The sequence below is a fragment of the Boleophthalmus pectinirostris genome, unplaced genomic scaffold (genome assembly GCF_026225935.1).
Source record: "Boleophthalmus pectinirostris isolate CB_2022bp ecotype Guang Dong unplaced genomic scaffold, ASM2622593v1 HiC_scaffold_17, whole genome shotgun sequence".
Classification (NCBI taxonomy): Eukaryota; Metazoa; Chordata; class Actinopteri; order Gobiiformes; family Gobiidae; genus Boleophthalmus; species Boleophthalmus pectinirostris.
In genome coordinates, this window is record NW_026571115.1 from 12295993 (window position 1) to 12312562 (window position 16570).

General features: G+C 38.9%; 1 protein-coding gene across 1 annotated transcript in view; it reads right to left on the minus strand.

The window, feature by feature from the left end:
* Positions 1-3117: 3117 nt before the first annotated feature.
* kcnj19a (potassium inwardly rectifying channel subfamily J member 19a) overlaps positions 3118-16570 on the minus strand; it is a 30070-nt gene continuing 16617 nt past the window's right edge. Inside the window, exons 2-3 of the mRNA XM_020923837.2 lie at positions 13652-13868; positions 3118-3782 (exon numbers count right to left, since the gene is read on the minus strand). Coding sequence (XP_020779496.1) covers positions 3118-3782; positions 13652-13868 — 882 coding nt within the window. The remainder of the gene's footprint in view (positions 3783-13651; positions 13869-16570) is intronic.

Consider the following 16570-nt stretch of genomic DNA (forward strand, 5'->3'; position numbering starts at 1 on the left):
AAGTAAACATAACTACAGGAAGAGATGGTGTAGTTCTGCACTAGATGCAAAAAAACTTACAAATACAGGTGGTCATGTTTGCTATGCTAGCGGTTGCAAGAGTGAATGTGGAGCCAGGCTCTATTTTACAACTAGGAATTTTTAATTGACAAAATAGCAGGAAACACCGGGATCATGTAGAGCGGGTTAATGCGAACAATTTAAGACCAAATTGACAAGGCTCACAGCAGCAGAGAGGCGACAAAATTCTTATGTAAGTCAATGGGAGTCAGGGTCAGAAGGAGCCGGAATAACCTGCAGGCGAACTTCCTATTTGGAACGCGACAGTTTATGCATTGTACTCAGGGCAGTTGAGCATTTGTTTACACTTTGCTATGGTGATGACCAGAGAGCAGTGTGATTTAACTCTTGTTGGACTACTTGTGCGTTATGCCATATTAATCACGGCTTTTTCATTTTAATGCCGTATATTTAAAAATTTGTTTACGTACTTCCTTATTTCACTGTTGTCATATATCGTCCTTCAAAATTTGTTATCATGCCAAGCCTAGTCCAAACTACGGCCTGGCTGCCAAATATGAGAACTTTTTAGCTCTAAGACCTCCTACTGAATCAATGTAACTGTTTTAGCCATTAAAACTATAGTCCAAAATAAATATTCCATGTCTTATTTGAGCATAGCCATGTTGGATTCACCCATCTGATCGACTCACTGTACTGAGGTCTTTGGCCAAATATGTGGCCCTCTGGAAAAAAATTTAAGATTTGATATCCATGTATATCTTTAACGTGGTAAATGGTCACTTTTTTATTTAGTGCTTTTCCAACTTCACAGGACTCAAATTGCTTTACATCATGGCTACACTGGTGTTATGTCCTTGTGCACTTCAATCACATTGCCTAGTATGAAAGTGGTGTGTGCATGAGTGAAGGCGGGCATCGGAGGGGTTGATGGCGCAGATTGGAAGAGTGTGGAGTGAATGAATAATACTTTGTAAAGCGTCTTTGAGTGTTCAGAAAAAGCACTATATGAAACTGATTATTATCATTATTATTATATCAAGGAGCCACTCACCCATTTCACTCAGAAGTTCATCCATCCACCAGTGTACACAGACATTGAGGGGGCGAGGTGGAGTAAGTATCTTGCCCAAGACATAACGACAGCATTCAGCATTTATTCAGCATTGTACCACCAACCTGAGGGTCAGTCTAACACCTCTATCAGTGATGTTCATGTTGAGAGCGGGATTTGATCATTGTACAAACGCTCTACCAACTGAGCTCCTACATTCACCAGGGGCCATTCTATTTACCTGATCAGCAATTTTGATTAGTAATACTTTGTTTAGAACACTATTAAATAAACCTGCTTCACTGAACACATACATTTGAATTGGACAATAACTTTTGGATTCTCCAGTATCCACTCTTTCAGCTGTACCCTATACCTCATTATTGTCTTTTCCATAGTTATGAAGAGAATTATAGCTGTGCTCCAGATGATAATATGTTTCCTGCCAAGAGGGACAAAATTAGGGCGTTAACTACAGCCTATTAAAACAGCATTACACTGTGTAATGGCTTATCGACATCTGGCAAGCTGCAGTAAAGCAACATTCCCAAAAACATAATTAACCACACGCAGGGAAAATAGCAAATAACATTTATTATTAACTTAATATAATTTAGATTTGATAAACTAACTACATAACCCGAGTAGTAGAAATGTTGGGACACTGCATTGATTAAAAGTCCTATATTACAAAGAACTGTGTCTTGTGAGCTTTAAGTCATATTATAATGTTGTTATCTCCTCAAAAACAGACCTGGAGTTGTGTTTAGTTTCATCCAGACATGTTTGAGTAACTAACAATCCAAATGATTGTAAAGGTGCATGGAGTTTAAAAACACAGTGGAGCACTTCCTAGATTACCACATGACATCATAGGAACTCAGGGTTTGTGTGAATCCAGGTGTGTTTTTGATGGGGAAAGAACTTTATAACAGACACCAGAAAACAGCGTAATATAGGCCCTTTAAAACCAAAATGTATCTACAATAAAGATATTCATGGGTTCAGTTTCTGTTACATGCAAAAGTTTGAGGACGTTTTCCCATTCAAAAAATATTTTCTTTTTATTAATTGCGTTGGCTGTGATCCTAATTTTTCATCATTCTGAAACCCATGGATAGCCAAAGATCATTAACAATTATGCAGTCAATATGGTTTTATTAATAAAATAATTGGCAACATTTTTTTGCATTAAGATTAAAAAGGAAACTTTGGGAATAATAAGAAAAAAGCATGCACTTTTGTACAGCATAGTCACACTTTCAACACCAAATAGGTCATTTATGGTCACAAATCATCTCACCTGTTATAATTCCAGCTCAAGGTGCATTGTGTAGCTTTTCTGGGGGAGGGTGAAATGTTTTTCTCCATGGAGATGTCAGTGCTTTGTCTGGAATGTTTCACAGTATGGCATTAAACCTTTATATCTTCATGGAGACCAAATCAAGTTTTCTAGGTATTTTTGAACAATAAAACCACCTGTGATTTAATAAATGTAAGGTAGAGTTGTTTAATGTTATACTATGGAACATTCCGAGCAGAGCAATGACATAGCTATAGAAACAAGCAGGTGACAGATCCCCACCCAAAAAGTTACATAGTGCATCTTTAAAACAAAGCTCAGATTAAAGTCTAACTTGAGTTTCAAACAGAGCAGTGCTTTCATTTAGCTTCACACCCCCAGAGAATGTTGATAACATCAGCAGCAAAGCACAGAATTGTATTAAATAAAAAAATAGAACACATTTTTATCACCATACCGTGCAGTCCTAATTCAGTGTCCCAACTTTTCATAACTAGGTTTGTATCAGGTGCATACAGTAAAGTATTGTTTTACATGCACATTAGTGGGTTGCAAACAATAGAAAAGCATGAAGTCTCTGCCAGGCAAATCTATGTGAGAAACAAAGCGATCGAACTGAGATAAACCATCGTAAATCCTGGTAGTTCTCATCAAACCGCATCATGTCTGTAAAAATAGTCATCTCCCTAGCAAGGCGTGAGTACAGTACAGGTTTTTTTCAGCACTTTTTCAGCACTTTTCAACGATCAGCTGCCATTTTGCGCAGCTTTGGTGGCAGTTTATCTTCTGGCCTCCCTCCCGAAAGCAGTGGACTATGCATTGGCACCGGAGATGGGCAGAGCGTGGGTTGTAGGCTCTGCTGGTAGAGATCTCCCGTGGATTGGGTCATTGGTTCGAATCCCACTTTTAGCGACTTTAGCTGTAGCCTGTTTTCTGTGTCATTTACATTGGACGAGCTCAGACGCTGTAGTTTCATAGGCAAGTCCCCAGTGCTACACGCCTTTTCTGAATTATGCGAACTCAGTAGCAGCACTTTTCTTTGTAAGTCTTCCTTCCCCGATGAGCTGATTCGTTGGAGTTTGCTTGGAAGTCTCCCGCTACCTCCTCCGTGACGGTTTTTGTCTTCCACGGCATTGATGCAGTCCACGGAAAATACTCGGTCACGTCTGGTCCCGTGGCTGTCGCTGGTGAGGGCAAGAGTGGGCGTGGATACGGGGGAGGGGAGGGAGTTCTTCTCTTCGAACTCTTTCATGCTGTAGGGAGGGGTGGGGACCTCGAAGGTGCTGTGGAACTGGGAGTAGTCGACCCGGAAAAAGCCCTCCTCCAGAGACATCACCGGGAGGAAGCGGTGTCCCCAGAGAACCTCGTCTTCAGTATAGGAAGTCCGTGCCTGGCAGGTCATACCTATGGCGAGAGAAAGAGATGGATTTATTTATGTTCATACTATACTTCAATTTCATACTTGATTTTGATACGAGGAACAGACTTGATATTTATTACTAAAAGGTCTCATATTGCACTGTTTTCTGATCTATGTTCTAATGTTGTTTCCTCGTTATAACATACCTGGAGTTGCGTTTTGTTTCATTCATACATGTTTAACACACAAATCCTGCATATCTGGGCTACATTCAAGAAGCTTAGGGTTTTTTGTTTTCACACCAATCAACTCGATATACAAAAACGCAGTAACACGAGGAACCGTATGGGACTTTCACTCCTGTCTGGTGTTATGGAGGTGCTCGCCAGCCTGCGCACAAATGAATGGATGTCTGCTACGTACAGATCTCGCTGGTGTTCAGCTGTTGCAGAGATTCAATTCTTTGATGTATGAGTAGGCAGGATCTGTGTTTGCCAGCTGTTCTTGCAGTAGCCGAAGCTATAGCCGACCATTGATGATATTCATTTTCTACGTTTTACCAGAGGTTTTATATAACATGTTTTCTCAATCCTGGCAATGTTTTTAAAAAGTCAATAGAGTACGTTATAACATGTTTATTCAAATATTAGGCTAAATGACTTTTTGCTGTGATAAATGAAAATACTGTTTTACTTTTAACAAGTTTTCTCAATAATGGCAATCTTTTTAAAAAGCCTACAGATTAAAAAGCATACAGCATTTTTGTTTAAATATTAAATGTCCTTTTTCTGTGGTAAATGAAAATGCTGTTCTACATTTGACATGTTTTCTCAATCCTGACAATGTTTTTAAAAAGCCCAACAATGGATTACATCCATTTATAAAAAAAAAAAAAAAAAGATGTTTTCTGTAACAAAATGTTGTTGTCATTTAGTTGTTTTTTTTTTTTTTTTTTTTGGCTGAAGAGGGCAGGTTTTCAAACTTGATTGGGCGGAAATCAGTAAACCCAATCTGGGAACACTGCATACACCTTCACTAGAACCATCTGAATGATTTCAGCGCTGCAAATTGCCAGATCTCCTCTCAGCAAAATGTAAAAGGTAGCTGTTAACTTGCAAACTACTACAGACTAATAATAAAGGGTTACTCAGCCATGTGTGAATGAAACAAAACACAACTCCAGCACCGAACAATTAATCATTAACCCTAACAAAACCCCAAAGCATTATCAAGACAAGAGAAGATTACAAATGTAAACTACTGTGTAGGTATTAGAGTAAATGAGCAGGTTTCCCATGGCAACAGAGACCAGACACACTCAGTCCAGCATCCTGTATCTGTATTCAATTATCACATCTTTCTTCAGTGATTCCCTGACCAGCATTTAACAAGGCCTGGGTCAGGGGAGCCCTTGTTTTCCACATGCCCCGTGCCCTGACACCACTGCCACTTTCAATCTTATCGATGTAATTAGCAGTCACTCAGCTCCTAACACGCATCAATACATCAATGGGTAGAGTCCTGCCTTCACATGTCTAAACTAGCCCCATTGTACAACACAAAGCACTGTGTGAAAGAATTTCTGTGTTATTTTAAATATTATGAATCATTTAAAATCATAATCATTTGTGTGTGTGATTAAAGTTGACCACCTGAGTCACTGTGAGTCCAGAAACCTCGACGTGTAAGAGACGCAGGACCTCGCACTACTAAGCAGCGACAGTGTTCTTACGAGAAGTACGGGCTGGTAACCCCTGCTTCTTGGGCACTGCAACGTGGTCAGTCACTTGGTCACGTGAGTGACTGTATACAACATCAGCCTGATTATCTGACGCAGCCTTGAATCCCAGCCTGCGGAGCCACAGCCTCAGAAAGGGGACAACAAAGAAGTATGGTTACAGTGAAAAATGATGCTCTCCTGAGGGGTTTTGAAAATTTAAAATTAAGAAATTTGTGTTTAGATTCAGGTCTAGACAAACACACAGACACACTCATTTATTGCAACGACTCATTTCAATAAAAAAGGGGCAAATATAGCATACGGCAACACCGGGAGGGGGTTTAACTTGTAACGAAAGTTTTGATAGCATATCATGGGGAAAAAAAAAAAAATGATACTGCATGAAAACACACTCTCACCTTACAGTGAATTTAGATTTTAGGGGGCATGGAAAAATGTCGTGTTATCCATTTTTACATCAATGCTTAGTGGTATAAGTGTTTTTTGTGTTATGTTGTATTTTATGTATCCGCTTGCTCCTGATAAGGGTGTTGGACAGAATTGAAGTATATGTAGCTGAAGAGCATGAATCTGCTTAGAAGTAATAGTACTCTGAGGTAAAGCATTATTGATAAACAGGAGGGAAATGTGAAATTCTGTGTTATTTTAAATATTATGAATCATTTAAAATCATAATCATTTGTGTGTGTGATTAAAGTTATCAACAATTGCGTTTTTGGGTTTTTCCATATGTATATCATATGTCCTAGTTAAAGAACTCCTGACTCATTAAGCTAATCTACTGAGTCGCCCATGAGAAGACAGCTAAGGGTTTTTCCCCTCATGTGGTTAGCATAAGTTTTTGGGAGAAAACTGACCAAATTGTTTATCACCTGGAGCCTCTAATCAAGTGTGAAATGGGAGGGTGGTTTAGCCTAAAGATTGTTAGCATGTGATCATTGTAACCATTGTGTGATATAACATAATGTACTGTATTGTTATCTGTGAAATGACTGCAATAAAAGCTGCTGTTGGGAGGAGAGCTGGCAGAGTAGAGTCGGCTCAGCCAGTGGTATTGACAGGCTCTGACAGCTCTCTCTCCTTGCGCAAGTATTACTTTTAACTGTCTCGTTTTGGTGTGTCTTATTTAATGTAATTTGATGTCTTAGGGTAAATTCCCTGACACACTGGTCACAACCTCTGCTCCTGCACGTGCTGTTTCTGTGTGAGCGAGGTTTGTTTATTAAAGCTGCACTATGTACCTTTTCTATAGGATGTTCTCCTACAGTATGTGCTTGTTTTGAGATGTTGTGTTTTGTTTTGTTTATGTTGTGATGTGTGGCATGTTTCAAGGTGTGGTATTTATGGGTTTCAACTTCCTGTTCATAGGTGACATTTTGAGGACTTTTCACTGTTAAGACATGATGTTTTGTTTTGAATTGTAGTAATTTTTCTATCATGCTGAAACAGATGGACTAAATACATCGTCTAGCGATGTTTATATTACTGAAAAACATGCATTCGTTATGTGTGCAGGGTCACTTCTCCATAGATCTGACCTGTTCCTTTGCCACTATTGATCAGTTTAATGTCAGAGAAGGTGGCCTACTTTCTTCAAGTTACATAGTTCACGTTTAGTAAACATGCACATAATAGTGACAAAGAGCAAGAAGATATATTAACATGTATAGTTCTTTTAAGGTTTCTAAAGTATTTTAAAAAATGCCCCATAGCTGCATTCATTCATTTTCAATACATAACCTCATCTGTTTTGATTTTTCTTTTTCTCTTTGACATTTAGATGTTTGCTCTCAGATGCTCACAATCAATAAGCACTTAGCCTGTGTTTATCTGAGGCTCAGTCTGGGCACACACACAGTGAAAGCCCTGTGCCCTGTTCAGCCCTCATAGACGTTACATTGCGCACAGGTTTTGTGAATGCGGTTTCTATTTTATGTATCAATTACTCTGTCTCTTTTAATCTAGAAAGACTTTGCATGCTGCCATTGTGCCTATGAGCAAGACCTTTCAGTTGCGTCACACAGTTGCAATAATGTGTCTGGATGTACTTCTCAGCAACGGCTTGTCTCCATGAAGAGGTTATTGCATTGCCTGAAATGTTCCACTGTATGGCATTACATTTGCTTGTATGAGTCCATCTATTCAGCAAGCAGATGTTTTAATAGAAAAAAATGTACTGTAAATAAGCCCACCTATGCACATATCTGACTTGTAACTCGACCTGGTGGAATTACTTATCATGGAGATAGTTTAATGCCATACTGTGGAACATAGCACAGAAATAACAACCCCACTGAAACCTAAAACAGTGAACACTCCTCCAGAAAAGTTACACAATGCACCTTTTAGTATTTAAATAAAACAAAACCTATTTTACTTTTACTATAGCCAGAAACTCCCTCCCACTGTTATCATATTTCCTATTGTCTCTATTCAAATGTGTGTTAACTTTTTGTTATTTTACTGTAAAAGTATGTTTAAAGTGCCTAAACTGTGCTTAACATCCCACAGAGTCAGCCTATGCGTCTCGTCTCATTATTCTCGCGGCTTAAAGATTTGGTACCAGCTGCTTAAAGTTCTACCCGCTGATCTGAGCTGAAGGGGTTTTAGTGTAAAATGTTGGCAGAGTCAGGGCAGGCGGTGGACACTGGCGTCTCTGAGGGGTATTTCTGGCGTTCGCTTCACTGGCTCTGTTCCTTGTTGTATTATTAGACCTTTTAACCAATGGCTCTATTTACCTGACCTCTTCAATGTTAAACTATACAGTTCAGAGGGAAAACAGAGAGCCTGCATCTGTTTAACCCACATTATGTAACCTCAAGCCAAACTGTCTAAATGGAGGTCACTGTAAATGTGTAATATCTCTATTCATGCCAAACAATAGACATTAAGAAGGTGCACTGTGTAACTTTTTAGGGCCTGTCACCTGCTTGTTTCTGTGAAAATGTCATTGCTCGACCTGAAGTGTTACACAGTATGACATTAAGCAGCTCTTCCTAAATTACAAGTGGTTTAGTAGCTCAAAAGTACTTAGGAAAACAGGCATTCTGACTGTGAGTGGGGTCACCTCTCCACAAATCTGACCTGTAATTTGGTCTGGTTTGGTCTCCATGAAGATAGACAGGTTTAAAGCAATAACATTCCCACCAGCAAAGTTACACAATGCACCTATTAAAGATGCACTGTGTAACTTTTCCATCAGTGGATTGTAAGATGGAGATGTTATTGTTTTGTCTGGAATGTTCCACAATATGGCATTCAACTTATTTATTCCCATGGTGACAAGCAGATAATGCCTTCATGCCAAGTTACAGATGATGTGTGGAGAGGTGAGTTCACTCACGATGAGAATGCATTTTTTCAAACCATAAAATATCTGCAATTTAATCCATTTTAAGTTTAATGCCATACTTTCAGACAGAGCAAAAGCATCTCCATGGAGATGTGGCTGACTGTCCACCATGTCTGTCCCTGATCCAGTTTAGGTGTTTGATTTTCAACAAAAAGGTGGGAGTGACTAACTGGAAAAACTGTTGGCTAATACTAACTAGTTTGTGTCTGTAATGTTCTTTGTCAGAGACTTATTTAACAGCACAAATCAGCTCACCTGTTGTTGTTCCAACTAAGACACTTCTCTGTGGTCAGATTGTGTTAAAAATAAAATGCAGATTAAAGTCTAATTTGAGTAAGAGAGTTCAGACTGAGTAGTGCTTTCAGTTAGCATCACACCCCCAGGGAATGTTGATGATGTCAGCTGCAAAATATCTATTCATTGCTGTTATTTGTATTTCCTTGAATACTGAGATTTAAAATGGTCTTTCAGAGTGTTTTCTTCTGGCATTTTTGGCCACATTGGGATATGTCAATTCACAAGTTGATTCACACCTACAACCCACTGGTTTACTGGTCTCACTGCTGACACACTTTGCTGAAATCATCTAATAATATTTTAAACTGTCAAATAAGGAGTTTAGTACAAAATAAATCCCTATCCAGGTCCACTAACTCAATACAAAATGTCTATAGTTCATGAATGCGTCTGCAGAATCGATATTTCTGCTTAGCTGTGAATCTAAACTCCACTGACAGGAATAATGGAAATACAATAAAGATAAAGGAGAGAGCAGCTCAGTCAGCAGGATCTGGATGTGAGACATCATTTTTATTTTGTGTGACTGTGAAATGAGGCCTGAATATGTAAATTTGTCTTTAAAGCTTCAAAAATGTTCAATTATAATGGGAACGTTTTATTGAAAAGGGAGATTAGTCCCTCCAGCCCGCGTGTCCTGGGCCTACCCCGCAGCCTCCTTCTGGTGGGACATGAACAACTCCGCAGGGAGACATCCAGGGGGCATCAGCAACAAATGCCGCTGCCCCAGCCACAGCTACTCCTTTCCTCGTGGAGGAGCAGTGGCTCCACTCTGAGCTCCTCCAATGTGACTGAGTTGCTCAACTTATCTCTGTGATAGGAAACTCATTTCCACCACTTGTATCATCGATCTTGTCCTTTCAGTCATTTTCCAAAGCTCATGACCATAGGTGAGGATAGAACATAGACTGAGCAGTAAATCAAAAGCCTTGCCTTTGGACTCAGCTCCTTCACTACAACAGTCTGATACGGTGACTGCATCACTGCAGATGCTGCACTTCACTCCACCTATCAATCTCACATTCCATCCTCGTAAACAAGACCCTGAGATTCTTGAACTTCTCCACTTGAGGCAAGGACTCTCCACCCACCTGGAGAGGGCGCCACCTTTTTTTGTTTGAGGACCATGGCCTCGGAGCTGATTTTCATCTCAGCCACTTCACACTTGGCTGCAAACAGTCCCAGTGCATATTGACATTACTTTATCTTTAAGAATACATAAACATATACAGCATTCCTTCAAATATCAAGTTCTAACAGTGATGATGGTTTCATTAAAGGTGCATTATGTAACATTTGACAGTGGGGATCAGAGTGAACCTTGCTTGACTCCCTGTAGATCTTATTGCTTTGCTCTACAGTGGCCTTGCATTTATTCAATGTCAGATGTTATTGCTAAAATACATTGAAAGCATTTCCGTTCTTATAGTGAGGGGGGTCGCCTCTCCACAGATCTGACCTGGACCTTGGCCTGATGGTGTCATCTGCTTGTCTCTGTGGGTACTGTGTAATGTTTATTGATAGGATTCTCATTAGCGCGGACAAGGTGCAGCTATTTTTCTTGGGGTAATATATAGTTAATCTACTGGCATACTGTGGAACATTTCAGGCACAGCAATAGCCCTCCACCATAAATGTTACAAATGATTCTCAATTATAAAATAATTATAAATTTAATTCTAAAGCTATTTTTCATCCAAAACAAAGAACATTTATTTCAAGTTCCCTGTTGTAACAATCTTGTTAACTCCACACTGAAGTGTCAAGTGAATTTTAAAGTTACCCAGTGCACTTAAAGGGGGGGATTTTACAGAAACAGAGTTATTAGCGTAATATAAAATTGATTTTCAAGAATTTGGAATTGATCCAGAATTGTTAAGATGCAGAATCAGGATCCTTTTGCAAATCAGTTTTTCTCAACACCCCTGTAAAAGTTCTTTATTAGTTACATGGGACGAGGCAACAGGTTACAACAGGAGTGCTGGTTTTATACTACAAACATGGCCATCTTCACATCTTCAGCTTTTGAGCCTTGAGAAGCACCCTTTCTGGACTTTAACCTAAGAAGAAAGTCCCCTGAATCTCTGACTCCTTCTATGTTTTATGTTTTTATTATTCTAAACTTATGCCAAATCAATGACCGCATTTTGTCCCCAAGAAAATTCTGAGACTATAGGACAAGATAACCCATTTCCCGCAGAAGTCTCACTGACAGTTTGATGGCGGTGTTAAAGATGCCACAGTAGAACCTCCCTTTACCTCTTCTCTTCTACTCTGCAACTCCAAACTCGTGTGATTTAATGTTATTATCAACAGTGTGCAGGCCTCCCCACTGATTCTCCCTTTGCTATAAGCCTATTCAGCCCTGCACTGCCTCTGTGACAGCCAGGGAGAGAGAAAGAGGGAGAGAAAGAGACAGAGAGAAAGAAAGAAAGAAAGAAAGAGGGGAAGACCTGGAAAGCTACAGCAATATCCAGATTTATTGGTACTTTGAGCTTTATGGAAGAATTGCTTTGTTGAATATGCACCAAAGTCTATTCTCTTTGCGCCATTGATTCCTTCACAACAGATATGTATTCAGACATATTTTTCTTTTTTATTTCAGATGGGTGCAAAGTCAATATTGTTTTAAGACTTTCTTCTCTATTTTCATCACTGCTGTTCTCTTTGCTCATTGTAATAGAGATGTTTTACACTTGTTTTTGTTTAAAGTGAGTGACAGTAGCTCAGTTCATCCACTGACAGGAAGGTTGGCAGTGTGATTCCAGCTTCCACAGATGAATGCTGTCATTGTATCCTTGGGCAAGGCACTTCACCCAGCTCATTCCCAGTGTCTGTGTACACTGGTGTATGTGCATGTGAATGGGTGAGTGGTTCCTTGATCTAAAGCGCTTTGAGTGCCTTGAAAAAACACTGTATAAAAATGTTACCATGACCGTGAATCCATTTAAATTTGAATTCATTTTTATTCATTTTTTTGACAACTATCTGTCACTCTGATTTCTCCTGTAACCATAAATTAAAGGTACATTTTAGGTGAGGGGTCTGCCCGGAGCTCGTCTCAATGGAGATGTTTTTACTTTGCCTGGAATGTTCCACAGTATGGCATTAAACCATCTGTCTAGGATTTATTTAATCACACACACACAAAAATGCATTCTTATGATAAGCAGGCTTTCCTCTCCATAGATCTTACCTGTAACTTGGCCTAGTGGCATTACCATGAACAAGTTAAGTTCAGGTCCATACTGTGGAACTTTCCAAACCAAGCAACAATGTCTCCATGGTGACAGGCAATTGGCAGACTCTCCAAAAGTCACACAGTGCACCTTTAACAGAACTAGGATGAATAACACAGCTTGTTGTAGTGTTATTTTGTTTTCCTTTCCAACATTATAGATTGATTATTTTCCTCATTATTTAGTAGACAGCAGATAGAATAATACATTATAATATCTTTGTCTCTATTGTAGAAACCCTTCGCCCTGAGCTCTCATCTGAAAAATGGTCTGTAACGTCTCCCCAAAGCTCTCCTCATTCATCACCGTGACATCCATGACCACCAGCCTGTGTAATGCACCCAGCGCCTCCAAAACCATTTGTGTGTGAGTAAAATGTATCTTTTATAAATCAGACCCTCTGTCTCCCATGTCTTGGCCTTGTGTGTGTTTGAATTATATCTCATATTATTATACAGTGGAACTAAAGAGATGATGAGAGAGAGATGGCAATCGATTTTTTTTTTTTTTTACATTTCTATTGCTTTCATGTTGGTTCATACTGATTTGGTTTTGTATTATTATATATAGATAAGTTTAAAGAAATTATCCTGTTTGCTGTGTGGTTCAGTGGTGACCCATTCTTGACATATATATATATATTTGTTTAAAAGTACCATATGTAACTTCTGATGGGCGGTCTGCCACCTACTTGAGGGAAGTGTAATAGCTTTTCTTGGAATGTTCCACAGTATATGGCATACTGTATATATATATGTAGCTTTTTCTTTTCAATTACAGGTGTTTTTATTAGTCTAGAATGTCTTGGAAAACTCATTCTTACTATGAGAGTGAGGTTCTCTATCTATGGATCACCATGGAGACCAATTTGTGGCAGACTCACACCAGTAAAATTTTTAAAGCACCTTAAAAAAAGTTATACATGATTTTTTTTGCCATCTATTTGAGAAAAAAAAAAAAAGAAATCTTGCCCCAGTACAGCTATACTGTATACAGTAAGCCGCTTTTGGGGTCAGCTGCATGTTATCTGCATTTTATTATAAAGAGTTTTGTTGTCTGATAACCAGGAATTGCACTGATAGCATGCTAGTTGTTTTTAGCTTTACAGAGATGGCAACCTCGGAAAGATGCTCTAAATGCATAAGATAAATGAGTAATATGTTTGGACCGCTGCAAAATGAACTAATTCTGTTTTTTATATTTCTAAGACAGAAAAGATAAGGGGCAGCGCCTTTAACACCAACAGAATGTACTATTATTAAAACCTCAAATATTTGCACTCACCTGTGGTCTCTACGATGCCCTCGAGGATGACCACAATCTCAAACTGCTCGTTCATGAGGGAGCGCTGGGACAGGTCAAAGAAGGGGCTCTTGGTGTTGATCTCGTGGCAGATAGTGAGGGGAGACACCAGGAAGAGCTGATCTGCTCCGGTCCCAAAGCCCACATCCAGCTCACACTGGTCCAGAGGCAGGAACTCTCCCTCTGGGGTCTGCCGAGACTACACAGCAACAAAAGATTAGTTTAGTTGCCATTAGTAGTTCAAAACCACACTGGAAAAAAATATGTTAAAAGCTCAAAGAATAGTAAAATAGACAAGAAAAAATAGACAATCGTTACAGACAGCATTTACATACACTTATATTACAGATGGGAAGCGTAACGTAAATGTTTTTGATAATTGATTTCATGGACTTTAAACAGGGACCTTTATACTTCTATGGGGTGTCAATTGCTAATTATTATAATTATACTTTTTGTTTTGAAAATGCCATATTTGCCAAAAGCAACGCATTAAAATGTTAACAAAGTTTTGGTTTTGAAGCTCTTCGTCCCTTGTCACATCACAATCACCATGCATCTTGCTAATGAAAGCACTGCACATCACATCAGGTTTGTGAAGTTGTCATGTGGGAGCATGGGTGACGTAAGCTTGTGGGCTGAATATTGGACAGAATCATACAGCTAACCGTAAAGAGGGCCAGGGAGACATCACCAGATTACTGAAATATGGATGAACGACATATTAAACTTCTTCTGACATGTTTTTGATTATTACATGGTAGAAAGCTCCAAAAAGCTGATTTTCTATAAGACTCCCTCTTTACAGTACAAGCTGTATTATGACCTGGAAGATCTGAAGAAGACATTATCATTAAAGGTGCTTTTCTGGTGGAGTGTCCACCATCTGCTTGTCACCATGAAGATATTATTGCTTTTCTGGAGAGTTCCACAGTATGGCATTAAATGTATATATCTTCATAGAGACAAACAGGAGATGCCAAAACAATTTACAGGTCATATTTATGGAGAGGTGGCCCTGCTCACAAGAAGAATGTGTGTTTTTCAAGCTATTTTTGAGCAATAAACACATCTGTGGAGGTTTGACCCGTTCAATGCTAACTGGTGCAGAAGATTTTAATTGCATGAATGAGCCCGTTTCACTCTGGTTTTGTCTTTTTGTCTTTTCCGTAACTGTTTTCTTCTTGCCTTAGAGCCAGTCCTTATTTTTAAATGAGATATTTTGTGTTTGTGTGACTGTTCGACTTAACCTTTACTCAGTGGTTGATAGAGTAACAGAAAGATAAACAAAAGCATCATTATTTTGGTCCTGAAGGCAGAGCTGGCCCGAGTTTTTCAAAGACTATTTCATAATGTGAAGGCTTTTGAGGTCTAACAAACTCCTGATGTTTGTGAACTGGAGGTTACATAAGTCCCTGTCTGGACAAAGGGAGGAACTCTCAATCAGACAACAATGTGAGCACAAATCTTCTTTATCTGCTAATGTGTGCTATAAAAGTGCAAACATAATCAAATACTTGTAATTTGCATATATATAACATTAGGAACAGAACCAAAGTTATAATAGTTTGTGCACTGTAGCCTTAAGCCATGGTTTTCCATACACAACACAACATCAATTAATATCACATTTTTCATGTTAATTGCATAATGTTCTTTGTCTGTTGTATAGTTATAATATGTGAGCCGTAGATCATTGTCACAGTATTGATTTAAAACGACTGGTACCAGTGGAGGTGAAAACTTGGGTAGATTTGAGCAATGACATCTTGAATACAGGAGAATAAAGATTACAAACATGCATGAATCATTCTAAATGCAGCTTTGAGTGAGTAAATAAGAAGGAAAAACTATTCTAATTAAAATGATGATTTTGCATAATAGGTTAATTAATAGGTTAGTTAATTGAAAACTTTTTCAAAAGTATTATGCAAATTCCTGAACACAACAGACAAGTTACTTGCTTTGTCAACCCAAGAAGTAAAAGCCATAAGAAAACTCATAAGAAACCATAAGAAACTCAATACAGATATGATTAATGACCAAAGACTGTATAAAGAAGTGGACTAAGGGAGTGTAAAATCACTGATAGCATTCGGTTCGAGTCAAATGAAGCTCACCAAGGCCAGCAGGAGCCAAGTTTCATATTAGGAAACAGAAATGTATTTACTTACAAAATAGAGAAATAAAAACCCCAGGATCATGTAGAGCGAGTTAATATGAACATTTTACGACCGAAATGATGAGGCTCACTGCAACAGTTATAGAGAGAGGGATGACAAATTTTCATTGGAAAGTCAATTGGAAACAGAGTCAATGAAGCCAGAAGCGCCCCCATACTCACTTCCTATTTGCACCACGGCAGCTAATGGGTTAGCTATGTCCATTTATACAGTCCAAGCTAAAGGCAAACTTGATCTACCCCATGAATAATGGTAGTTCCGAAACTATAACCTCCAACAAATTGTCCAGTTTTGTGAGCCCTGGCCGCCCACAGCCTGCCCACACACACTCTTCTACAACATTATAAGGCCCCACACATGGCCCCTTCTCAATAACCCAACTGCAGTCTCTTTGTTCTGGTGTAAATCCCAAAATAAAACCAACAAAAGCCATCCTATTTTCCTCTCTGTCTTCAAAATAACATGGCTGTGTGGCTATTGTGTAACTTAAATTGCTTTTTGCTCCTTAATTAGCTCGAATGGGATGACTGACAATGTGTTAAGACAAATGCAGCACCTTTTGTGTTGCGATGTAATTACAGTATCTTTAATGGGAGCCTTGGTGTCTTATATAATAATGCACAAGGAAAGAAACAATAGAAGATCTTGTAAGAAAGAACAATTTAGCATTTTTTTAGACCACTAAGTACAAGACAACAACTACCACTACTACAACTAC